Here is a 26916-nt window from a genome sequence, read left to right on the forward strand (position 1 = left end):
CCCTGACTTAGACAGTCTAGGTATCTGCTTTTTATTCCTTACCACTGCCAAGCCACTAAACCCTAAATCATCTTAGCTATCTAACGGACCCTTAAGATACCAGGGTGTGACTGCCTGGTGATGGTAAGGGTAGGGGATACTCCCAGAGTGTCCACAGCATGGCCATCCTAGATGAAATTTGTCAGAATGCACTTTCCTGCTACCTTACAAGGATAGGTGAACTGCAGAAAGCCTGGGCAGGGTGCCATGGCCAGAACAGGCTGCAGAGAGCCTGGGACAGGTATGGCTATAACCTGAGGAAACCACCCTTTATGCTTTGCTCTGTCTGTGGTCACTGGCTGACCGGCCAATGTCTAACCCAACCATGTGGCTCTGATGTATGGGTCAGGTGTACCCAAAGGGGACACATGTTTGGTGTCCCCAATCATCTTTACTCATTCTCTTAATAATGACCACCAGGTACCCAGTACAGTGAAGTGGCCCTTCTTCTAACCAGGTACCCAGTACCTAGTAGGAATTTCCCAATCTTCTGGGTGCACTGAAAATGTACTGGCCTTACTACAGTGGTCATATTAAGTAAGGCAGGTGATGCCCTAAAGGAGAAAGTCAAGCAAAGAAAAGGAACAAGACAGTAGATCCCCATATACTGGGCTTCTCTGTGAACAACTCTCGCTAATTAGTCAGGGCTTCTCTGTCCATCACAGCCAACTCCTAACTTCTAGTCTAATCCCACAGAGACCTCTAGGATCAGAGCAATGAGGCAGGTACCACTGAGATCAAGGTAATCGTGTCCAGAAAGAGGAGCTCGGGACACTGGCTATGCCCAGAAAGATGGAAGCCAAATGAGTGGGGCCACTTCACTGTTTCCAAATTCAGACTGATCATAATGACTAAGAAACAGAGGGCTGCACTGGCACCCATCCATTAAGCCACACAATGTGTGCCACGAACACATGGCCCCCATAGACTCTCCGGAGGTGTCCTGAGCCCCTCTTGAATTCTATGAAGCCCTCTTGAAACCCACCATAGCTAGGTTCTACCAACCTTCAGACAGTGAACAGACTAGGTGAGTATCCACCTCGTCTCCACCTGAGGTTCAGGGTAGCCAGAGGATAGGCAACCAGAAGTCTATGCAGGAGCCAGAGGAGGGGTGAGGTGTAAAAGGAGACCAGGTAGGCACTCAAGAATAGTAAAGTAGCCAGGATAACATCAGAGCCTGGGCTGTTTGCAAGCAACAAGTCAAGCTTGGTCAAATAGATTCCTGTTGGCCTAGGAAATCACTCTGAAAACCAGCTCACTGTTGAAGTGAATGGGGATGGGTTGTCCCAAACAAATCCCATTGTCCTGACAATTGAGTTCGCTGAGGATGAGAGCTTGTGCTGAGTCACACTGGTTCCAGAGTGGATGTCTGGTGTTTCAGAGCCTCAAGTTTGTGGCTATTTGAAGGTGTCCCTTAACCATCCAGGTAGAATGAAGAGGGCACACCTGTGCTCTTCCCTTTGGGTACCAGGCTACTGAAACAATGGATCCCTAGAATTGGAAGTCCTTCAGGATAATGGGAGAAGAAAAAGCCTGAAGCCTGGTACCAGCCAGAGGAAGAAATTCATTTCACATACTGTTTCCTAACAACTTGCCAAACCGTCTTGAAGGAGAGACTGGAGCTGACAGAATTATGGGCGGGACCACACTTTGACCAAAACTGTTTGGTTACACATATCTCTTGCCCCTATTTAAACCTAGGCCTAATGGCGAGACATTGAAAATGGATTTGGTATATGGTGTGAGTAGATTTCTGTATCTTCCCTATGTGGTCATACTGAAGAAGTCTTTGTCTGCTTTTATTCCTTCCTGACAGATTAGCCTATTGAGGATGGGTGGCCAAGCCTAGGTTATTAGGAAATACAGAGCCTGGGACTTGAGAGTCCCCAAGTCAAAGTGCTGGGTACTTATACTTCCCCAGCCTGGCGCCCAGCCCTTATACCAGCTGTCAGGAGACACATGCAAATGAAGAGGCCAGTCATTCCAGGTTGAATCACTGTGTTTTACTAAGTGCCCAGGTCCACTGGGCATCTGAACTTAGCCCTGCGGCAGCAAAGCTTTCCAGAACCATCTGCATGCATCCCTGCTGCAGGATTCTGCCCCAAAGTTCCCTGCGAGCACACGTTGGCCCGCCCACACAGCACACATATCATCCTGTTCACGTTGAGTAAGTTAGCATCTCAGCTAGTCCGTTAGAAAACTAGAGTTCATTCCCTGGGCATCTATCCCTAGAAGACAGCGTCGTGTGCAGATGGCGGCACGCTGGCCCAAAGGAGGAGGCCAGTCGCTGTGGCCCAAGGGCACGTACAAAATGGCTAGGGTGCACATCAGTATGAAGGCATTATGAAATATTCTTTGGAGCATGAACAAAAGTGCAAAGACAGCCAAAGGCAACAGCGCAGATGGGGAAGCTGCGGCCGCAGCTGCGGCCGGGGTACAGGACTGCAATGGGCAGGTGTGGACTGGAAGCGCAGGGTGCGCTGCACTGTCTATGGAGCCGTCCCAGGCAGGTAGATGACGTCAAGGGGGTCACAGCTTTGAGCCCCTCCACGTGGGACTACTAGTGACAGCTCATCATGCCAGCACTCCTCTCCAGTCGCAGGACCTGGAGATGGAGTCCAGTGTCTGTATCAGGCAGAGGCAGGGGTGACCTTGGTGAATGGCCCTCAACATACATTAAGGCAACAACTCTGTAAAAGCCGGTCCCAGTTGGATGTGCGGTACTAGCGATGTGCACTCCTGCCTGAGAGTCCCAGAAACACAGTCTAGAGACTATCCCTTCTCTGACAGAGGGTTCGACACCAGGGGAACTTCAGGATGGGTCGTGGGACAGACCCAGATTCCTTTGTCAGCTAGGGCACCAACGCCAGCATCACAGACAGAGTTCTGAACGAACATAAAACCCAGGCATCTCTGGATGTTTGGTGGGCCTCCTTCCTAGGGTCTAACCCTTTTTCTCTACCCCATTTCCTGGTGCCCCTCCCAAGGCATATTGCCGGCACTACCTCACAGACAAGCAAAATTCAGCCAACTGTGGCCCAAATTTGTTCACTTCCAGGGACACTGGGCCCCCTAGGCTCCAGGGCATGTGCTGAGCACACATGAAGATTCCTCAGAAGGAAGAGGCACCTGGGTCTCCTCTAGAAATCTTCATTGCCATCTTAACACCTCCTCTGAGAAGCTCTTACCCCCTTAGCTCAGCTGGGACACAGCAGGAGCCTAGGACAGCCTGACAGACTTGCCTGCAGACATTTCCTGGACTTCTTTCCCCAAACCCTACATCCTGTGCCCTTGGAGGTCTCAGGGGAGAGGGCTGACCTCTCTGCTCCAGGGCAGCAGATGCCACATCAGTATCTGATTACAGCCATGTGAGCCTGGACTTCAGGGGTACCCTGTATAGATAGATTATCTACTCTTAACTCTGATCTACCCTGTTGGGATAAAAGGTGTGCCAGACACCTCTGAGCCCCCCCATACAGTGGGCCCCACTGTTCAAACAACATTTTTCATGTTTATTTCAAGAGGGTGTGTTCTCCCTCAGGGAAAGGCCTAAATGTTGTCCTTCAGATGTTGGGGTGTGAGCCGTGGACAAGTGAATTAGCCTCTACTCTGTGCACTGCTTACAGCTGAAAGACACAAGATGCTGTGTGTCAGAACAGCATCCCCATCCCAGAGTCTTACATCTGGGGGAAAGTCTGAAGACCTCTCTGGGATCAACTCTTTTTACAAAAAGCAAGGGTGTTCTTCACAGTGCCCCTGATATAGGATAAATCCAGTAGGGGAGGCAGAAGGCAGGGTGGCCCCCTCTTCCACATTCTGAATCTTGAGCTACCAGCTCGAGGGGAGAAAACCTTAAACCAGTGAATTAAAGGTGGACGGTGGTCCTGGATGTATATCTCCTGTGTCTAGGATCTGAGGATGACTACAGTTCAGAGTGTCTCCTCCGAGGAGGCCCATGTAGTGTCTAGTGACTCCCCAGCTTCTACATGGGGCTTTCCAGTGAGGGCCCTAAACGTGAGAGCATAACCAGGAGCTAATTTATGACCTCAAATGGCCACTTGATCTGCCAAGACCACAGGTAAGACAGCAGATGGGCTCTCAGCCCAGGTATTTTGGCCCTGTTAGACAAGAGTGCACTTTCCAGAGGCCACAATCAAAAGGGACAGGAACTCAAGCCAGGAAATGCCAATCACAGCCTGGCACAACAAGGCGGGCATGTGTACAGGCGGACACTGGGAAATGGCCAATACCAAGATTAACCCAAGGCAAAGACTGGTCTGGACCTCAGTACGAACTAGAACTACCCTCACCCTGACCTAGCCACACCCTCAGTACCTGCAGCCAGCCACCACTTAGTCCAGGGAGAGGGCAGTGTGGGAACTCAATGGTCTCTAGGTGGACTCTCTACCACTGTTGCTCAGAAGTCCTAGATAACCAGGACTCTGACCCCAGTCAGTGTTCACCATTTTAGAACATTCACCATTAATTCTTGTGCACCCTGCCTAGGCAGCTTCCATCAGGAAGACACAAGAGAAAAAGTGGTGTGTGTGTAGACACACACACACACACACACACACACACACACACAGAGAGAGAGAGAGAGAGAGAGAGAGAGAGAGAGACAGCCTACATGTGTGTGTGCATTATACATACAGGTTACTCATACATATGTGTTCATATATGTAAATATTCAGGTATAAAAGTGGGTACCTGCTGTATGTGTAAATGTGGAATAGGATGTAGCCTATAAGCCTATATGTTTGTATTGTGTTCATGTGTGTATGTATACCTGTTATGTGTGGTCTGACAAACTGTGTGTGAGCTTGCACGTATAATAAGAAATACATGTTTGAAAGTACACCTGTTGTATGTATTCTTGTGTGTGCATATGAAAATGTGGTAAATTTTGGTGTGCACTTATGAGAATATACATTTGTGTCTAGTGTATGGGCATGTGTTGGTGGGCATGTGATGGAATGTGTTAGGACAAATGTTTTCTGAGGAAAATTTTGCCATGGGGCAGCCATTGGCCTTCAGCCATACTTGGTCACATGTGCACCCAAGAAAGTGCACAGATTTCTTGTAGGAGCCTTCAGCCTCCATCCTGTCTTGCTTCTTTGCCGGTGGGGATGCCAAGGCAGTGGACATTTGTGTTGTTTAAGCATGGATCTGTCCCTAAGAAAGGGCTCCATCATCTCTCACATCAGAGCTTCTATGTCACCCCTTGAGATAGACTCCCTTCCTCTGTGTAGCCAACATGGCAGACTTGACCAGTGTTCCTCATTTGCAGAGAAGTCATGCCTCCTCATCTCATTCTTGCTGTAAGGAAGGACTTCTGATAAATTCTATGTGTCCAGGGTTTCTGGGAAGGGGGTGTCTGTTCACCTACTTCATCCCACAAAACCCCAGCTCAGGGCACACCAGGCTCTGGTATCTGTGGCAGCTCTGGGGACAGGACTTGGAGCTATGTATGAGGCAAGACATGCTGTATGGAGCATGTAGGGGAGATAAAACCTCTTTCCCACATCCCCTGAGGCTGAGATAGCTACGGTCTGCCCAGGTCTAAGGAAGGAGTGCTCTGGCTGTTGGTTTGTCCAGGCAGATGTGTTTGTCCCTCTGCTCTAGACTCTTCCTGTCCTGACACAGAGATGGAGGAGCGCAGACCCAGGCTCAACTCACCAAGAGAAGACTCTTGAGTGTATAGCTATTCTTCCTGTATACATCTCTCATACCAAGAAGTTCTTGACTATAGCACTGCCTTAGAGAACCAATGTGTACATATTGGAACAAACAGACAGGCTCCACACTTGGATTCTAGCAGAGGCACCCTGAGGTGAGATCCTAGTAGCCCTAACAGGGAGGACATGAAGGTTACAGCAGACAACAGACATAGCTCTCCAAATACCCAGGTCCCTGGCAGAGACATGACTCCAGCTCTCCTCAGGGATGGGGTACCTCCTGCTGAGCATAGCCCTCCTCCCACTGCCTTTACCCTTGCCAGAATACACTTTTCAAAAGGGTGAAAGAAATAGATAGAGCTCTGCCCAGGCACAAGCTCTATACCACTTGCCCTCAGTGACCAGGAAAGCTGAGAGCAAGTAAGTCTGGGGGCCCCACCCCAAAATGTTATCATTCAATGCCGGGCACCTCTGGGCCAGATATTATGGGGCCACAACTGAGGGCTCTATTCTACCTTGTCTCTCTCTAAAGCTGAATGCTAGATGGTCCAAGATGCCCACTCACATGATGGACAGAGATTACTCCTCACCGGAGTAGAGGACAAGGTGTCCTAATTCCTCAAACACAGGGGCCACAGACCAGGGACCTATTAGTGGATAAATGACTGGATGGCCAGCTTCTGTGGGAAGGATCCTTGACCAGGCTCAAAGGCCACGCTCTCGTGTAGAAAGAGCTGGCAGTTTGAAGACATCATTTAGCCCTGCCTGAATCTGTAGAGCCAAGTGGGCAGCAGGCAAGGAGGTGTCCTGGCTAAGGACAATGCTGGCCTGCTTATCTGGTGGTTCTCTTGAAGTGCTGGCCACAGCCTGGAGGCCAGTGCCACACCAGGAAAAAGCAGAGGCCATGAAGTGTCAACTCATACCTTCTGGGCTACAGTGCCAGGGATGAGCCAGCCAGAACCTGCTGAAGAAACCTTTTCAGAAAAGGCTGTGAGTTGAGTCTTCCCCTAAGAGGTGGAAGTCAGGAGAGTCTAAGGGTCAATTCTAAGCTCCAGATTGGTCCCTAAGGCCTCACCCCTTCCTCAGCTCCAGGAAAGGGGTTCTGACCTAAGGATGGCTCCCATGGAAAGATCCACATAACCTGGAAGAGGGAGGAAGATGTTGGCAGCTCTCTAGCTAGGTACTCACAGATGAGGGGCATTACCCAACCACACGCAAACAGTGAGCCTGGTAATGCTTTACTGGGGCAGTCAGGGATAGAGGGATAAGCAGTCAGGTGTGAGAGTGGGCCATTTCCAGCAACCTACTATACCTCTGAACTTCCAGCCTAAATTGAGAGACCCACAAGCTCCAGGACTGGCCATCAGCAGGAGACATGCCTGTTTCGCCACTACGTCCCGTGTACTTGCTCCCAGCCACACCCCAACTCACAGGTGCTAACCATCATGCTGTCCTTCCTCACTCACAGGGCAATATGTCACCCAAGAAGACTAGGTAGGGCTAGCTTTGCTGCCATAGGTAGCTCCCAAGGCCCCCAGGGCCCGGCCTCAACCTCCCTCTCCTGGTTGGAAAAGAACTTCTATAAAATGTTACTGTGTGTGCTAAGGAGCCCTGCCTCATCCCCACTCCACATGAACCCTGAGAGCCAGATCCCATGAGCATCCTCACAACCCACACTACTCTATGTCACTCTGTCACTTTAAGAAAGGCCCTGGAACTCCAGTTCTAAAACCGAACAAGAGTGGGTGTGGCATGGGGCCAGCAGCCCAGCCCAGACTCATTTCCTGGGCCCTGCCCAAGCCACATCTCCAAAGGGGCCCTCACCAGTGGCAGAGCGTGGGGGAGGCCCACATGGTGTGCAGAGGTCTGAGTCTGTGTCAGACTCTCCCTCTGCAATGTAGGGCCTGACCTTGGCGCATGGTGCCACAGCTGCATAACAGCTGCCCAGGGCATCCAGGTTCTCCTTGGACTGGGAGATACTGAAGCCGCTGAAGGAGCGCTCCAGCTCCTCATGGTCCACCGAAGGGATGGAGATGGACGTGTCGCTATCCCGCAGGGCAGCCTCAGAGGGCCTGCAGGCTGGGGTGCCCTCCAGCCTCAAGAACTCGGTACTGGCTCTGTTGCCCCCACCGTAGGCAGACAGCGACCGCTCGTGTGCAGGGGGTGGTGGGATGCGTACCAGTGAGCCATGGTCTCCCACAGGGGAGGTGCCATGGCGCTGGTGGCTCTGCTGCCACGAGGTGGAGGGAGGACACTGGGCAGGGGGGATGGCTGGGGGTGCTGCGTAGTTCCTCTGGCCCGTAGAGCTGGTGGAGCGGACGATCTTAATGATACAGCCATGCTTGTCTGCATGGTCACGGCTGTCCTCTGGGCTGTGGTAGGGTGGTGCCGGCTCAGGCTCCTTGGCCCCAAAATAGGCCTCTGTCTCTGCTGGTGGGATGCCCATTCTCTGTGTATAGATGCTCACCAAGAAGTCGAGCTTCTTTTCCATGGACAAGACCTGTAAGAATGGCAGCTGCTGGGCTGGGCTGGGCTTTTGAGGAAAAGACCCAGGGTGTACCCAGGTGAAAGGGGGCAGAGGAAGGGACCCCAGAGCCACCCTTTCTCTACCCCAGACTCCAACAGCTCAAACACTGAGCTTACTGGTCAGCATGTGCCTGAGCTCAGGCCAGCTCACAGAAGGGTCTCCTGTGGTGGCTCCTAAGGATCCATTTCCAGGAGAGTGGGGGGTGGATATTGGGAAAGGAAAAGGGGGTGAAGAAATAGGCCATGTACAACTTCTGGCAAGTTCTTCAGTGGCTGCCCCTGCTGAAGGACTCTCCAGTGCATATCATGACCAACAGTTACCCCTCTTAGGAATTTCCAATCTCCAGATACTGTCTATGAGAAGAGGAAGAGTGGAAGATCACAGGATTTCACAGGGGATCAAGGGGCATCCCACACAGCTCTGCATCTCCTGCTGCATCTACCCTTATGCCTGGGTTGCTCAGCTACCATAGACTAACAAAATAAGACTGGGAGACAGCAGAGGCCATTCCCCTCCCAAGCCTCTCCCACCTGTTTCTCCACCTTCCCAAGCCGTCCCATCATGCTGGGGTCTTCGGGCAGCTCCGTTTCCGCTGGGCCTTTGGTGCGGTCCTTATCCGTTATTGTTGGGCCCCGCCCCACAATCTGGTCCACTCTAGCGGGAATAGAGACCCAGCCCCCAAATATGAGTTTGAGAGGGTGTGACTAGGCCCTTGCCCCTTCTTCCTGGGCTAACCCACAGCCCCCCAGATCTGGGCTCCAAGCCCCATCCAGAGCCGACCGGGGGGCAGTAGGTGCCAGGCAGATGGACACTGGTGCCTCATGATCTCAGGCCGCCTCCTGACACCTTGGGTCCTATTTCCTATCTGTTCCATTCCCGTGGGATCTGGCACATTAACAAGGAGTAAAGGGAAAAGTCTCCCCAGGGCCTACTCCCCACTCTTCCCTAGCACGGCTCTACCCTCATCAGTCCTGCCTCATAGCTCTTCCCAGGCCCTGACTGGTGTCACAGCAATCTGAGATCCAGGGGATCAGAGGTGGTTGGTGGGTATCCGCCAAGGGATCAGAGTAGGAGAGGTTGTGTCTTTACCCAAGTACCCACTCCCAGACAGCTTTACTCCAACATTAATGTGCCACGGAGTTCCTTGGACCCCAACGGGTATGACAGGGATAGTGTTAAATGTGTGCAGCAAGGACAACAGAAGCAGTGAGAGTGTCAGCTCCATGCATCAGGACAAGGGAGAAGGAGACAAAGGCCACATAGGAAACTGCCAAGGTACAACCAGGGGAGAGATGAGTGCTGCCAACAGGTCTTTGTGGGGTCGAGGTGTGTGTGTGGTACATGCACACGAGTGTGCTGATGCACGCCAGTGTAATGCATGTGTGCCCACATATGGGGGCACGCTCACACCCATGTGAGAGAGTGTGTGCACTTGTAAGTATTGTGCAAGATGAGAAACTCAACTGAGAAGATCAGTAAAGATGCTATAATACCAAGACGGGAAGGATTGGGTTCCTATCTGCCCAGTGTGGCACCGGCAGATCCATGACCTGTTATGCAGGCATGTAAGGCTGTGGCAGGGCTGGTGAGTGTCACGAGAGTGATCGTGGGCTGGGATCTGCAGGCGGCTTAAAAATAAAGAACCTGTGTAGAGTTCATAGGCCCTACACACCCAGAGTATGCCTGAGCGAGGGCCCTAGAGCTGAACTGTGTGGCTCACACACAAAACACACTCCAGCAGGTACGTGTCAGCAGGTTACCCCCCCTTACTTTCTACAAACTGGGGTGCCCTGCCTGCTTCTGTGGCAACTCCAGAGGAAGGTTCAGGCTTGATCAGCCAGGGGCAGCCTCTGCATGCTCCACTGGGCTCATGCTGGGCTCATGCAAAAGAGGGTGGGAGGGATGGCAGGAGGGACCTTCTGGCTCCAAGCAGATGTCAGTGGCAATGGTAAGGGAACAGGTTCCCTGATGTCCCAATGTCCACACGGTCCAGGCACAGATGCACAGCCCCTTCACTCCTGCCACATGACGAGCCGTCTGCCTGATGGATCTCAGGGTGGGCCTCAAGTTGCTTCAAGGCATCCAGGCAAGAGTCCTCTAAGACTCTTGTACAACTTCCTTCCCTGAGGTTCAGGCTGGGGCACCAGATTTAATCCCCCAGATGTTTCTCACCTCTTGGGTTAAGACCTTTCCTGTGTGTCTGTAGCTGCAACATAGGAGGAGGCTGAGGGGGTTCTGAGATGTAAGGGGCTTTCCCAGCCCACGGCCTGGATGGCCAGTTGCCATAACTAGCAGCAAGACCCACGGGACTAAACAGGCCTCAGTCTTACTGGCAGATAGCCCACTCTTCGTCTGGATGTCACCTGACCACAAGCTGTTCCCTATCTGCTCCCTCAGGGTCCCTCCCTCATGAACTAATACACTCATCCTATTGACCTTTGACCTCATGAGCAGCAACCCTGGCTCAAGGAGTGGACAGATGCTATACCTGCCAGTTCCAATTTTTCAAATTCTCCGAGCTTCCCAGCTTCTGTCCCCAGCTGACAGACAGGGAAGTGTCTGTCTGCCTTCCCTGTGCCTGCTCATGAGAGGTTCACCTTTCCTGGACCATCAGGTCTGCCAGAGGGACACAGGGAATTGTGAGTGGTCCCAGGGTAGCCAGAAGACCGTGAAGCCTGTATTAACCACATCAAAGCTGGCTTTTGCCATCTGAGTGCTTTCCGGCCCCAATCTGCCATCTGTCAATCAGCTGAGGGGCAGGGTAAAGTGGGCTGTCATCTTTTTTTTTTTTGATCAATGACATCAATGATGGTGATGGCAACTTGAAATGACACCAGAAATGACAGAGTCAGTGTGGTGCTGGGAGTCCTGTGGAGATTTTTCTCATTTATTTCTGGCAATGCTGAGAATTGAACCTAGGGCCTTACACATGTCTGGCATGTTACCCTAGGCCAGGTAAGCACAGAGGCGTGCTCTACCACTCAGCTACACTCCGAGACTTCATATATTCTTCTGGCAGGTGCATCTCACATCTAAGGAAGGGGATCAGGGAAGCACCCCCATCTGCTTTTATTTACACAGAGCCAAGGTCAGGGCCATGGACATGACATAATGGTCACCCCAGGAATGAGCAGGTGTGAAGGGCCTGAGCTGGTCAAGCTCACAGTGCCACATCCACTGAGGTCCTCTGCTTCAGCAGCCTTAGCAGACATCATGGAGAAATCCAGGGGAAGGCAGTTCCTGTAGATGGAGGACTCAAGGTACTGCCTACCAGCCCTGGCAAGGAGTAGCCCTTTCCCTAACATGCCCTTTAGGAAGAGAGAGAACCTGAATGCGCCCTGCCTTGTGGAAAGAAGAATGGGAGGTGCTGCCATCATGCGGCCTAGAGCAAAGGGGCTGGCCATTCACAGACAGGGCGGGAGGAGGCAGTGCAGCCTAACCTAGGTGAGTACTGGGGTGACTCTCTCGAAGGGGCCGTGGGTCCTTTGGTAGGGTACTTCTTGTGCCGGGGAGTTGAAGGGGGTGGGGGGCCCACAATCATATCTATCCTGGCAGCGTAAACAAGAAGAGAGACACCAGCAGAACACATCGTAAACAACTCAAGGCGAGTTGCCGGGCATGCATAGAAACAAGGAACTTGACAACAGCGATTCTTCTGAAAAACAGAATGGTGGACCCACACTCTGGCCCTCCTCACACCTGCCAAGCTCTCCCCATATCCCAAGCACTGTCCAGCCTGCCCAAGAGACCTCAGGTAGAACACGGGACGGCTTGGTGCTGAGAACTAAGTCCCACAAAGGAGCTCTGCAGCTTCGGAGCAACAGGGCCCTGCACTAGAGGCCAGAAGCATGAATCCTCATTAGCAGTCTGTTTCCCAGACAGAACGAGAAGGAAAAGGGAACTGTGGGGGGAGGGAGGCTGTAGAGCAAGGAGTTGTGGGGATGGACACGGGGCTAGGCTAGAGGCTAGGGATTCTCACTCACCCACAGACAGCACAAGCACCGCATCTGCTCCTGGGAAGCCAGTGAGAGGCTCCAGCTTGAGCTGCACTCCATTTCTCTGGCCTTCACTTATGAGAGCAGCTCATAGCCTAGAAGCCCTGCCCCTGACGTTGGCCATTGCTGCAACTTTCTGTGAGTCCCCCAGGCTGTCTCTATTGTCCTTACCCTCTGCCTACCCAAAATCCATGGTCCTCTTCCAGGCTTTAAAAGCAGGGTGTGTCCCACCTTAGGAGATCGGCCCTCACAGGGGTCACAAATGCTCACATGTGTGAATGATGTCTGTGGCTAAGGGTATGTGCCAGGAACATGGGAGGTGGGGGCAGGCTTCAAGAGTTGTGAACATAGGCTGTGCACACACCTGTATACGCCTGCAACTGGGGAACGCACACTCGTGTGTGTTGTGCATCTGAGGATATATGTTCCTGTGAGCTGCTGAGGGTGGGTTCAGACAACCATGGACATGGGTCTGTTTGTGTACACCTGTACATGTTGAGTGCATGTGTGTGTAACTTCTGGAGTGAGCTATTCTCACACACAGATAACCCAGTCATTGCTTTGATGTGCTTCCTACTCAGAAAGTATAACCCCACCGTGAGGGAACAAATGATTGTATCTGGGAGGAACACTTCCAGGGTTCTTGGTCACTGCCTAGCAGGGCCCACAGAAGCCCTATTTTCATCTTGTCACAAAAACTCTCCCTTATCAGCATGTATATGCATACCACACACATGCATACACATACACGAACACACATAGGCACATACACAGCACAGCACATGCTGCTTCATGCATACACCCATACATCATATGCACATTTGCACACATGCATGCACTTGAGCATACACATGAGTATATTCAGATGCCCACACCTATACACATTCACACATGTGTATACACATGTACATGTGGACACGCACATAGACTTGCTACCACAGTGTGGGTGAGTGGAAGAGAAAAGAGGGAACAGAAGAAATACTAAAAACAGACAGTGTGGAAACACAGCAGAAAGCAACAAGAAGCCAACAAGGTGGGAAGAGACCTCCAAAGCTGGTACTGGCCCTGTTCTGCACACCTGTCACCCAGCCCTTGGTGCCCCTTGTGCCATGCCTGGTTTTGTCCCGGAGGGCCCTGTTCATGCCCAGACTGGACAGGCAGGGGCTCTTGCCTGGACTGCAGGCTCTTGATGCGGGACAACATATCCAAGTGTCCAGCCGAGTACTGTTCGATGACGTCCATCACATCATATGGGCGCAGACTCTCTTTGAACTTTCGCTTAGATACCAAGAACCGCATAACACTGCAGGGATGGACAGATCATGAGTTCCAGACAGAGGTTACTCTGCCAGGGGCCAGTTCCCATATCCCCTGCCTGTTATCCTCAGAGCAGCTCCAAGACCACAGTCCATGGGAAATAGTATCCATCCTCAACTGGGCCACCCATTCACCCTGCCCCTTGGTGCTCAAGCTTAAGACAGGTCCCATCCTCCTTGGAACCACTGGTACGGGACAGTTGTTGATTGTCTGAAAACACCCCCTGCCCATGTCCCCCCATTTCATCCATACAGTCAGGAGCTCTCAGGTCTAGCCAGCTCTCTCAGGGCTCCCTGAGCCTCTGGGAACAAGCTGACAGGTACAGAAGCTGGGGTGAGTAGAGGTCCTCCTCTAGACTCCTTGTGCTTTCCCCGTAGCTACAGCCTTTGATGACTTGGCAAGACCCCGTGAGGCCACTGAACATGGCCCCTCTCATGCAGATTGAGCAGGGCTCCCTTACCACACAGCTCTGATGCTAACTTTGAGGCCAGGGGTAAGATCTTCAGTCACAAACTCGCAGTTACAGCTCTTGTTGTCCTCTACGATGTCCTCCCCAGGGAGGCTTGCTTCTGGGTGGAAGGAAGCACAGGCTATGAGCAGACAATCATGACAGGATACAACCCCGAGCCTGAACCTCAAGGGCCAATCAGGCCTCCCCCAGGATAACCTTTCAATGCGTTTGATGCACTGGAGCGCCCCCACCCCCGGGCCTCTCCTCAGCTCTCCTTTCTCAGGTACTTCTCCAAAAGCTATTGCCTGGACAGCATGAGAGTTTAAAAGGATATCCCTGCCAACAGATACATGAGTAGCCACATTGTGGTCACTGTTCAGCCAAGAAATGAAGAAAGCTACGAGACTTGACAACATGGGACACCATGCACAATGTGGAAATGGCCACCAGGGACCATATGAGGCTCAATATCATGTGACACACACAGACTAGAGGTAGAGGGAAGTAGGCATGGAGCCCAGTGCTGGACTAGAGAAAGCCAGGGTGGTACCTAGAGGGATTTTTTTTCTCCATTACCTGCAGAGATGGCAAGAAATAAAATTACAAGATGCCAGTGAATGGTGTGTGTTAAAGTGGTTTGTCTTACATGACATCACTTAAGAGAACAGGAGGGGGGAGCTCCCTACTCCAAGAGATTTCCATTTGTGCCCTATAGCCAAGTATTGATGTCCTTCCCCCATCAGCCACCAGCCTTGGGGAAGGTGATGCTGTGCTGACCCACCTTCTGAATTCTGCCGGGATGCAGCACCCTTGATGCGGAAAGCCTGGCGTGTGCGGCTGCGGTCACCAAAGCTCCAGCTCTTGGGCACCTTGCTCGGGCTGTCATCAAGACTCTGATCCGCACTGGGGGACCGCCGGACCGTCTGGGCCTGGGGAGACCCCTTTCCCTTGGCAGCCATGCCTCGGGGGCTGGAGAAGACACGATCTTTCAAACTGACCTTCTGACTGTTCCCAGGATAACGGACCAGCGGACAGAACGAGCAGACAGACACACAGAAAAACAGCAAGAGAAATCACTCTGGAAATAACAAAGTCACGTTCACAAGTCTCTTTGCAGCTGATGCCCGCCCACAAGCCAGGAAGGATATGCAAGTCCAGAGAGTAACCAACCACACTGGGGACAGGGAGCAGTGGCTGGTGAAGCACAGGGTAGAGGTAAGGAGCCGCACAGGTGTGGCCAGAGCTGGGAAGGCAACGGCAGGACTCCTAAATTATCCAGCTATCACCGCAAGGTGCCAGGGCCCTCTTTATGCTGTGCTGTCTGTCTGTTCTCCTAGACATCCCCAGACACTTGAGACTGGATCTCTTCCCTGGACCTTTGTGTGTACCAGTCCAGCTAACAACCTCCCCTGTTGCCCATTCCTACTACCCCTGAAGAGTCCTGTCCCAGGACCATCAGAGATCAGGACTACAATGAATGCATCTAGATCTACCTTAGCCCTAGCATTTTCTGAGTCCCAGAAACTGCCTGGTCTCTATATGGGGCTTATATTCAATACTGTCTGGTCTCTGGGATTCAAATCCCTCCTCTAGGATGTTTCTAGGTGGACATCAGAGATGAAGTTATTATAAGGCTAGGCTTTGACTAATACAGGACTGATTGTCCCAAGCCTTGGCCCCAGATGATGGCTATAGAAATGGAGAAATGATAGCCAGCCCCTAACCAATGTTCTTTCCCACTAGGCTGCTGTCTCCAAACTAGAAGGTCCTAAGACCTCTGTCACCCCATGTTTCTTCCTAACCCCAGAATTCAGTGGTTCACTGTGATCTAGATAGCAAAAGACAGAGGCTCTGTGAGTAGCTTGCTCCAGGAAGGGATGGTTGGTATCCACACTTATTCTGGGGGCAACGTGTCTTTGTCCAGGTCACTCAGTCACTTTTCCCATTGATGATTCCACCATTGCTTGAGGGGCAGAAGGCAGGAAGTCTCTTGTGAAGTGGGACTCACTTGTTCAGCCAAATAGGAGCCACAGGACTTCCCAGGGCATCGTCAGACGCAGCCCATGACAACCCCTGGCAGGACTAAGGGTAACTCCAAGGAAGCTGCAATGCTCAGTATTGCTCAGAACTGAACTTCACACCCAGCCACAGTGTCCCACGAGGGGCCACCAGCCAGAGAGATGTGTTCAGCCGCATACAACACAGAGTTGACTATACAAGAGAAGATGGCCACAGTGCTAAGTCAACCCACCTTGGACTGTGGGTGGGGCTGGTGGTCCTCCCAAACCCATTTGGACCATCTGTGCCTGCTCAGACTCTCTAAAGAGGAGGAAGGAAGAAGAGGAAGCCAGGGACACAAAACCCACACAGGGAAATTGAGGCAGCTTCAAAAATGTCCCATGGCCTGGGAGCATCAAGAGTCAGTGGCATCTGCTAGCTTTGGAAAATAGCCCAGAGTCTAGACTTCAGTGTGCCACTAAAACACCCAAGGTCACACAACAGACAGGTGGTAGCCAGGGACACCCAGAATCCACATGACTTTCTGACCCCTTTCTAAGTAGAAAGTTCTAGTTGAATCTGAAGAAAACTGGATATTCGGGGATTTGTGGCTTCTAAATGTTCTTTTCTCCTCCTATGGGCCACTCGATCACAGGAACTATTGAAGACTCAAGATAATGGGTCTTTCACAGTTCACTGGGTGTAGGCAAGGTAGAAGCTAGGATGAGGAAGCACACATTTCCCAATAGCACTCAGGAAGGGAAATGAGATGTCACTAAGCAGTCTGGTGCTGACCAAGTCACAGAGCTGACTTCCTGATGGGGTCCCAGGACTCATTCACTGTTGTAACAACTTACGATCAGTTTACATTTAACTCTGGCTGTCATGCAGAGTGAGGAGCAATGGCTGGTGATGGATGGTAAGTCAGGTTCTTACTGCCTCCTGACCCCTGCCCTCTGCAAAGGGTTGCAACAAGAAAGACTGAGCATGTCTCTCCAAGCAGGTCACCCAAAGCCAGCCACTTTCTCCATCCTAGTGGTAATTTCTTCCACAGTCGCCAGAAGAAGTTATCAACCATGCAAACCCGGCCTGGAATCTAGCCCTACAGAGGACTGCAGCCCACAGCAGATTTGTAGCTTCCAGGAAAGAAACCCCCACCCTTAGTCTTGGTTCTTCTGTCTGCAACTCTCCACACTGTCCCTTCCTCTGAAGGAAGCTCTGACAGAGAAAGGGACAAAGTGGTTTGCCATTGCCAGGACAGAGTCCCTATAGTCTTCCACATCTCTAGGGCCTGAATAGAGCTTAAGGGACTCTCTCTCACCTCCCAAGCCACCAAGCCAAGATCAAAGCAAGCATCGGGTAGGAAGGTCTCCAGAGCTCCCCCTAAAGCCCCAGCAAGAGAGCCCATGAACAGAACTACCCAGTTTGTGAGGGGCATGACACCAGCCAGAGGTCAGCTCAGGTAGAATCCAGGAAGCAAGCAAACCCCAGCCTCTTGCTTTCTGTCGCAATCTCCAGAGTGAAATTCAAAAGGAAACCAGCCATTAGATGGCCTTTGCCCTAGTCAGTGCGTGGGCTCAGCAATGCAGGGAGCCGGCATCCATAGACAACTGCCCAGCTTGTGCCTGGACTGAGGATGCCCAAGGGACAGTCCACAAGAACACAGAGGGCAGGGCTGACTTCGGCTGGGCTCCTGCAGACCCATTCTTCCTAGCACTTCTGGTCTTCAAGCAGCCTGGCCTTAGTCTCTTAGTCCTAAAGGTTCAACCTGTGGCCAGAAGCACCTGGTCACATATGCTATGGACAAGCAAGGTAACTTCAGCCAGGGCCTGAGCAGGCTGCCTCCCAGGGCAGCCCAGACACCCAGCTCCCTGTCTGCAGCTGCAACATTCTCCCCACAAGCACCCGCCTCCAGCACACAGAGCCAGCAGAGAGGCCCATGGGGCGGGGAGGTGGCCCTCAAGCCCCTCTCCAGGTGGAGAAGGACATGGAGCATGCACAGGTGCAAATGCACAGCATGCTGCTCGGCACGGCTGGACACATGCACATGATGGGGGCACCCCCATGCGGGGGCCACCACCGCTGCCTGAACAGGGCTGGGTTGTTCCAGCCGGGAAAGGGACAGGCATGGGAGGGCAACCAGGAGGCAGGGGCCCCAGAGCAAGCAGGACAGATGCCTTCATACATGGACAACAGACAGGGGAATGGAAAGGGAAGGGTGTAGTCAAGGTGCAAAGGGGTTAGGAGGCCTTTCAGCATCCTGTTTCCAGTCTTCCCTAAACCAGGCCTGCAAGTCAGAAGGGGGAGACATGGCCTTTGGCTTTTGGGGGCCCTGAAGAGCCCAGAACACAGCGGGCTGCCTCCCTTAGTGAGGTGCCGGCTAAGGGTCGGTCCTTAATGCCTAGTAGAGGTACCAGAGTGGCCGGCCCCAGAGGAAATGTTTCCTGAAGGATATTGGACTGTTTCTATATTAGTAACCCTGGCCAGCCAGCCCCCTGCTCTGGCAGGAGGGGCTCCATCTAGAGTCAGAGGCCAGGCACCCAGCTCTGCCCTGTGTTTAGGCATCAAGGGACTCGGAGCTGGGGGGGCACTGTGCCGGCTCATCCTGAACCTCTAGTAAGCAGGGAGGGCAGGAGCGTGCAGCGTGGTCAGTCCGTGCGAGCATTGCGTGGTACCTAGAGTGTCCGGGGCAGCATCCACACAGGCACCCTCGGCACGGTCTGCCTTTACTGGAAATGAGGAGAGTATAGTTAGTCCTGGGGGCGGGTGACAGGACCGGAACAGAGAGCAGGTAACTGAGGCACTGTGACCACCTAGGGAGTTCAGGCTCACAGTCCCCCAGCCACAGTGTTTGTGTCTGAGCAGGGACAGCAAGAAAGGGGAGCGCGCAAAAGTCTTCTGCTGCCTGGGAAAGAAAACGGTTCTCTATTTTTGGAGAAAAAGGATCCCTGTGTTTTTCCTCCAAAAATACCCTTTCCTTCCAAAGCCAGAGTGTGGGTTCATGTTTTAAGAGATGTATTATTTTTTGCTATACACATGCCAACAAAAATAATAATAATAATAACACATGAACCAAGATGCTACAGGAGGCCAGATGTGGGTGGAAATAGTCTGGAAGGTGACCACTGCGAAGCATGCGCCTTTTAGGGAGGGGGAAAATGTGCAGTTTAGCTTTACAAACCAATTGGCAAGCGGCGAGGGTTTGCCACACCAGCCTGTGATCTGTCAGTAGTGGGCTTTGATTTATTCAGGAGGCAATGGCTGCCCCCAATTAGAAGGAGAAGAGGTTTGGGGACATAGCCATATTTAGAAGGGCTGATCTGGTACTCCACGAGTCCACCTTCTTGCCATGGTCTGGGCTAACAGAAATCCTTTGCAAAGTCCCAGAAAATAGTGACCCTTTCTAGGAAATCTCCCAGACTCTTGAGATTTGTTTTCCATTAGAACATGAAAGCATGTTTAAGTTAAACAAGAAAAAAAGGAAAAAAAGGAAGGCAAGAGAAAGACAGACAGACCAGACAGACAGCAGACCTCAGCCTGGTCTATAGAGGGAGTTTCAGGACAGCCAGGATTAAGCAAAGAAACCATCTTGACCAAAAAAAAAAAAGAAAAGAAAAGAAAAGAAAAGAAAAGAAAAAGAGAAAAAGAGAAAATTACAAAACACATCTTTTTTCCCTCCAGGCCTTCCTTCTTCCTGCATAGTTATAATAGCACTTCACAAACTTCGTCCCTGAGTAAACCAACATATAGGACCATCTCACATCAGACACAAACAAGCCCTAGGAAGAAAGTACCCAGCAGTCCATTTTCCCCATCAAACACTTTTTCAAACACAGCCTCAGTGTTATGTGTCACTGACTGCACTTGCCTCCCCATTTAGGCACAAAGACACACTGCTCTAACTGGCGTTAACAGAAATCAGAATGGGAACTTGGTTCCAGAGAGCACGCTGCTGACCAGACAGGCTAATTCTGAAACTGTTCATGCAGGACATTGAGCACCCTGAGGACTTCTGCCCAAGCATCCACATAGGCTTGGCATTCTAGGTAGACAAGCAGTTTTGGGCTTCTCAGACACTCTGGAGATGTGGAACAAAGGCTGGATGCTTGCTGCTGACTTACCACAGGGTAGTATATCTGAGCATTCTCCATGATATGACCCAGGGTTAAACAGCCCACTAAGCAAATGAGCACCTAGCTCCTTGGACCGCAGCCCCCAAGTCCACCCTGGGAACAAAAGACAGAGGCGGTCCACTTCCAACACCTTTGACAAATGTCCTTTTTGTTCCCCAGCTCTATGGCTTCTTGAGAATCCTGGGCCTGAGGCCTAGGTCTGCTATAGAAACCATGTCTGATAGTTGTGTTGTCTAGTTTGGTAGCCACTGACCACATCTGGCCACTGAGACTCAGGAATGACTTCCAGCTGTGTCCATTTTAATGAATGTCATATGTGGCTTGTCATTCTTGTCTGAGAAAGCATGGCTTGAGAGCCTAACAAGATCTGGGGATGAGGAAACTGCTCTCCACAGCCTTCCCTGATTGGTGGGTACCAAGGACCTACCTCTAATTTGGGCTGGTGTGACTATTCCCTCTGATGCCATTTTTTTCTGTCCCATCAGCAAAGTGAAGCTATATCTTATCTGCAAATGCTTGGCCAATCTCAATCACAGGCAGATGCCAACTGGGCAGCCCATGAGGATGCCAAGCCCAGTGGAGGACTGGCCCACAGACACTGGCTGAGGCCAGACAGGGCAGATGGGCACCAAGACACACAGACACCTCCATCTGTGAAGAAGACTAGACCTGTACGGACAAGAAGGGCAAAGCCAGGGCTAGGGGGGTTCCTTTAGGCACAGGGTAGGAGACAGTGAGAAAGACGACAAGCCCACAAAGGACAGTCACAGCAACTGCAGTCACAGAAAACACTGTTAAAGCCCAAGCCTGAGCTCCCACCTGTCCTGGTTCCCCTGACCCAGATGCCCCCAGTGTTTACAGCCTAGACATGTAAGTCTCCTCAGGAACAAACCACCCCATGTACCTTCATCATGAGGCACAACACACCAGGAAGGTACCTTTAGGTAGCTGGGGGAAAGGTCCTGGGTTCACACTACCCACTTGCCCAGAAAGATAATGTCAGCTGGTCCTGCCAGGGAAAGTACAAAGCTGTGTCCAGAACCAGACAGAAACATGTCCACTGACTCCTGCTAGACTGGCTGAATCCAAGGATAGATAGACTCTGGGAAGCCAGGCTTGCTCCCCTCCCCACACTTAGCATTTAGACAAGAGCCCAGGGATAGGCTCACCCCACTATTTGTCTCCTAAGTAGAAATTTTCCATACACTTCCTATGTTCTTGGTGCTAAAGAGGGGATTTAGCTGCTCCTGGAAGAGGCTAGAGATACTACCCCACCCTCCATTACCTTGGTAGCAGGTATACATCCCAGTGAAAGAGTGGAAATCCTCACTGACAGAAACTAGTCCTCACTCCCTCAGCATTTAGCTCTCCAGGTTCCCCAACCTCCTTGAAGATCCCAGTGTCTGTGCAAAGGACCTGTACACCCTTCCCGGGGATGGCAAATCTGCTGCCTCAACTGAGCATTTTGGGAGCAGGGTGTCCTGGAAGGACTGGGTTGGTAGTCATTAGCCCTCAGGGAAGGGTGTGGAGGTACAGGCAGGCAGGGGCCACTGACACGCGGGGAAGACAGAGGAGTGGCAGGGCGGAGAGCAGGGGAGCCACGGAACATACCAGAGAGCCAGGGGGCTCCCTCGTGGGTCCTCACCTTGAGTCCTGCTTTCAGGGTCAGCACCTCATCCCAAAAGACAGAGCAGACGAGAAAGGGGCCCAAGAAGGGCAGTAACAGTGATTAAAGCACTTGGGGGCAGCAAGATTTTCCAGATGGGGGCAGAAGAGGAAGAGAGAGAGAGAGAGAAAGGCTGAGACGAGACTCACGCAGAGAATGCTAAAGCTACGGCAACAAGCGCGAGGAGCTGCAAGAGGCCAGAAGCCTCCTGGGCAACTCGATCCCAGTCAAGGTGCAAGGGTCAGACAGTCAGGGCAGCGTGGAGAAGAGACAAGAAGCCTCCAGACCCATCACCATCAGGGCAGTCTTGGTCCACCTGGGGCACAGCCCTGGTGTCCATAACCAAAGGGACTCCCAGCCCCAGGGTCACAGGAAATAGAGCTGTCAGAGGGGCAGACCAGAATAGCCCTGATGGACAGTGAGGAACTGGAATGGGTACCCCTGGGCACAGTGAGGCTGCCAATCCTCTCCTGTTTTACCTGCTCCAAAGCCAGGTGAAGCTCTTTTACCTTCACATGTCACATGTCTACACTAGACGGTCTCTTTTCAGCTAATCTTCTTAGTGACCAGGGTTTGCCATCATTGGCTGTCCCTTTAGCTGATTTGGGAAGCTGTGCCAGTCTTTGCAATTCAGGACACCACCTATAAATTCTCTTTTTGTGGGATGGGAGATGACAGTGCCATTCTCCAATGGACAGAGAACGGGTTCAGCCAAATTCCACCCTTCCCTGGACAAGAGCAGTTTGTAGATATTCTCTAGGTAATCCTGGTATCTGGGAGGGCACAAGGAGTCAGGCAAATCTCCTTCTGAGACCTAAAGTCTATGAGCCATATACACACTGTACCTTGTGGACAGTTCACTTGGGGGAGGGACACACTCAGCCTAAAGGCCTTGAATACCCAGGCAGATGCACACTGAACTTGAAATCCGTGAGATGGTCTTTCTTTACTTATAAGTGCTAGGACAACACAGTCTCTTTCCTTTCTCTACCAAGCAGAGCTGACACTGGAGCCCCATCTAACCAGCCTGAGCAAATGGTACCTTGGAGACCATCAGGGACCAGGAGAGAGAGAGAGAGCTCTCGAGAGAGGGCAGCAAGGTAGGAATATCCTTGGAGGTATAGGAGGGGCTAGGGCACCTTAACCTCCTCAGGAGGACTCTGGATACCCAAAGGCTATCAGGTAGCAAGGTCCCTCTTCTCTTCTGCCAGCATTCTGAATGCATTCTCCTCCCCACTAGAGTGATGGGAGGGGCCCCAGCTGGGACTGCAAATTTCAGCAACATACCTGCAGAGCACACAGGAACCAGCCTCAGAGTTCCCTGTGGGGCAGGCCCATGGGCAGGGTTTGGGAGGATGATCCAAGAAGCCCTACCCCACAACCCCCAGTGCTGCCAAATCCCTGTGAGGAGGCTATAACTGAGAAGTGACCCTGGGTGTGCCAGGACACACAGTTACTTGCTGTACATAGAAGCACACACAGGGCCCCATGGTAGCCCTGCCCCATGACACATGGTGTATACACAGAGAGAGCAAGGCAAGGTGGGTACAGCACACACCAGGGCGGCTGGAGGCAGGAGGAACTGACCTTGGTGATGGCTCTGGCTGTGGCTCCTTCCTTCAAACAGAGGAACAAAGAGTTAGTAGCTATCCCCTCTGGCAGCCCCATGGCACATGCAGTGGCCCAGGAAAGGGGACTTCCCTTGGCCCCCTCTAGGATCTGTCTAACCTACTCAGGCCTCTGGCTTCAGACCTGACACCTATGCTCATGTCCACAGGTTGGGTCATATGTAATGGAACCTGGTGCAGAGAACCATTCCCCTAGAGTGCCTGTCCTCTTGATGAGGCACTACAAGGCCCAGGAACAAGGCTGGGGGAAGGAAGGGGTTCCCAAGGGAACTGTGGTCTTCTGACCCAGGGGGCTCCTTTATTCGATATTAATGGATGCTCATTTCAATACAATCATACCAGTATAAAGTTTCAGAAAGAAAATGCAGCTGAAGAAAGCTCTTGACTTAATGGAATTTCCCTCCTCCTGTGCAATTTTTCAGCGATAGCAGGAATCAGCCAAGGACTTTGCCACAGTCCGTGGTCATGCTTGTTTTAAGGCCAGTAGTCATTCCCAGGCTTGCAGATCTATTTTGGCCATTATCTGCTTTGCTGGGTGGGGTTGGTTCTTTCTAGTAGTAATAAGTAGATGGTGGCTGGATCTTATTTAAGTAAGAAGGGAAGTTGAAGAGTGACCCCTTGTTCCCTCCGGAGGGCAGTGCCAGGTCAGTCTTTTGTATGACGAGCACTGAGATCCAAGCAGCCCTTGGGAGCTCAGACAGACTGAACAGTTGACGGCTCACTTTTACCCATCCTATCAACCCTAACTGCATCTGGGAACAGTTAGAAGATTTCCTTTCTTGGTTCTGGAGGTCACAAATCCAAAGTTAAGGTGTGGATAGTCAGCCAGTGGATTCAGGAAATGTCTGCCTCTTCCAGCTTTGGGGGTTCTACATCCATGGCTAATAGCTTATCTCTCTAGTTTCTTCTTCCATCTTCTTCTTGTGTACATTCTGGCATCCTGGCTTTCCTCTCTTGACCTCTATGCAGACAGTTAGATAGTGGCTGAAGCACTTAACTTACAACCTGTGCAAGGGCCTTTTTTCAAGTCAAGGGTCACATTTACAGACATGTTTTGAGAGTTAGTGCTCATGCACCGTATTTGTGTGTATCTGAGGTCTAGAATACACCACCCATCCCTAAATTCCTTGAGTCTCAGCTCACTGCAGCATCAACTCTGTCAGAAAGTCATTTAATTGTCTGTTGAACCACATATAGGTGGTTAACGAGACTGTGGTTGTCCTGGGGGAAAGCCCCCCACACACAGGTATGAGTCTCACAAGCAAATCATTCACTTACTGGCTATGATGGAGAGGCCAGCACGGAGTGACAGGTCCTCTCAAACTTGGAAGGTTGATAAAGGATCTCTGGCTACCAAAGTTTGAAACCCGAAAGGCAAATTCTATTCAGAGTCAAGCTTCAGTAATAACTAACCCCTGACTCTGTTCATCTCTACTTCTGCTACCCTGAGGGCAGTCCACGTGGCTGTAAGTCACTGTACTAACATCCCTCCTATTTGTAACAATCTACAATGTTGCCTTCATTCAACTTGTCCCACTGACCCGTGGTAGAATTCACTGGTCAGGGGAGTCCTCTGTAGGACCTCGAAGAGGCTCAGGATGAATGGCATTAGTCAAGAGAGAGTCCTGTGTGCAACCAAGAGGTAGTCCTAGAATGGAATCCATTAGACATGAACATCCTATTGAGGGCCTGAGGTAGCTGAGGAGTGGCTATCAGTCCACTCTAGAAGAGTCCTTTCCACAGCTCTCATGGATAAGCCTCTTCATTTCCGACTTCCATCGAGATGATTGACTGACTGGACCTGAGTCTCACACCTACTTTCTGCCCTCTCTGCAGCCAGTGCTCTGTAGCTGAAGTGCTTCTCCTCAGGAATAGCCCTTCACTGTCTGGACAAGTTAAGAATGTCCCCAGATCTCCAAGTTCAAGTTTCTCATAGGGGTTCTCAACTAATTTTTCTTCTGAAATTTGACAATGAACATCAAGGAGAAATTAGGCTGTGTTCTTCGTAGTTGGCAGGAAACCTCCCTCAACCACTGAACATCCAAACTCACCTCTTAAGATTGTGCCTCAGGGGAAAACAACTCGGTCAAGCCTTTGATACTCTACAACAGGTACAGGTAGTACCTGTCCTGGGTTTCAGTAACACAATCTTCGCAGACTTCTTTCTGAATGGTATAGGTTTCCATTTAGTTTGGATATGAAGTATCTCCTTGAATGTGTCATGGGCTGAGGTCTTGGTGCCCAAATAATGGCATCATTGAGAAGTGATCAAAGCAACCTCATCCCTGAGTTAAGCCATTCATGAGTTCATAAAGAATAGGCTATTCACAGGGGCAGGGGATGTATATACAGACAGATCAGTGGAGTGTGCCTTTGAAGGGTGAATCATGTTCCTGGCTTCTTCCTGTCAACTGTCACAAGATGAGCAGTATTCACCCATTACACCCTTCTGCCATGATGTTTCTGCCTTGCCACATCCTACAGGCAATGGAACCAACCAACCATAAACTGAAACCTCACTTCTTGGGAGATGTCCCAGCGCATCTTTGAACATTCACACTTCCACTAACCATCCCTTCAAGATAGTGTAGGTTTGCTCTAATATGTGCTTCAAACCTCTCTCAGATCCAATCATTACCCAACTTGAAACCCACTGACTCACTCTTGGGTGTTTGTTAAAACAGCACCCCATTTTGTCAGCTCCAAATCTGAGTTATCTAAAGCTTCAGTAACATGACAGCATAATCAGGTCATTAAACCCACACACGTTACTCTCTGACAGTCCTGGAGACACAGAAGTCAAGGTGTTGCTGCACTGAACTCCTTCACAAACTCTAGGAGAGGATCCACCTTGCCACTCCAGGTGGCTTTGGCTTATGGCTGTGTCACTACAGTCTTTGACTGTGACTTCATTTATCTTCTTCCCTGTTGATTTCTCCAAAGTTCTCTCTTCTTAAATGGAGATGATGAATGGATCAAATCCACTCAGAAAATCCAGGTGTAGAATGAATGGTCACTGGAGGTCACATTAGCAGGTTAGGAAGTGCCCACATATGTTTAGGAACAGGGCCTACCATCCTGTCCTTCCAAAGGCTCTTTGGAGACAGGAATTTGCTTGGGGCTCTATCCTTATTCTCCACTTCTGTGAAAAGCAAGCCCTTCTTTATACCCATCACTGGTCCAAACACCGTGAGTCACAAATTCTGTAACTGAAAGACCAGCAGGTACTACTGTGAACATGCCACCACCCAACACTGGAAATGCACTGCTGGGACACTACTTCCCACCTAAGCTTGAGTCATGAATGAGTCAGATGATGCCTGATCAAAGTTCACTCCTTACCCCACCCACCTCGTGCCCATCCCCTTAACCAGCTACTCTTCTAGAGATAGGATCCTTAATCCAGCCAGCAGAATCTAACTAGTCTTTAAGACTAGTAGCCAAGCTTGCCCCAGGGCTTTTTGTCACTGGCCAAAGTTCTAGA

At 51.2% G+C, this 26916-nt stretch overlaps 1 protein-coding gene across 39 annotated transcripts in view; it reads right to left on the reverse strand.

Moving 5' to 3' along the window:
• Nucleotides 1-2020: 2020 nt before the first annotated feature.
• Nucleotides 2021-26916, reverse strand: part of Kcnq2 (potassium voltage-gated channel, subfamily Q, member 2) — a 60002-nt gene continuing 35106 nt past the window's right edge. For 3 of the 39 annotated variants that reach the window (XM_017315740.2, XM_017315735.2, XM_030247797.1), the window contains 8 exons: nucleotides 23392-23421; nucleotides 18681-18734; nucleotides 14789-15012; nucleotides 14017-14125; nucleotides 13318-13542; nucleotides 11685-11792; nucleotides 8775-8898; nucleotides 2021-8217 (listed from right to left, as the gene is read on the reverse strand). In XM_017315740.2, coding sequence (XP_017171229.1) covers nucleotides 7495-8217; nucleotides 8775-8898; nucleotides 11685-11792; nucleotides 13318-13542; nucleotides 14017-14125; nucleotides 14789-15012; nucleotides 18681-18734; nucleotides 23392-23421 — 1597 coding nt within the window. In that variant the 3' untranslated portion in view covers nucleotides 2021-7494. Of the gene's footprint in view, nucleotides 8218-8774; nucleotides 8899-11684; nucleotides 11793-13317; nucleotides 13543-14016; nucleotides 14126-14788; nucleotides 15013-18680; nucleotides 18735-21783; nucleotides 23422-26916 lie in introns of those variants that run through there. The other 36 variants (XM_017315743.2, XM_017315742.2, XM_030247798.1 and 33 more) reach the window with 28 other exon arrangements.

Source organism: Mus musculus, chromosome 2, assembly GCF_000001635.26.
Source record: "Mus musculus strain C57BL/6J chromosome 2, GRCm38.p6 C57BL/6J".
Classification (NCBI taxonomy): Eukaryota; Metazoa; Chordata; class Mammalia; order Rodentia; family Muridae; genus Mus; species Mus musculus.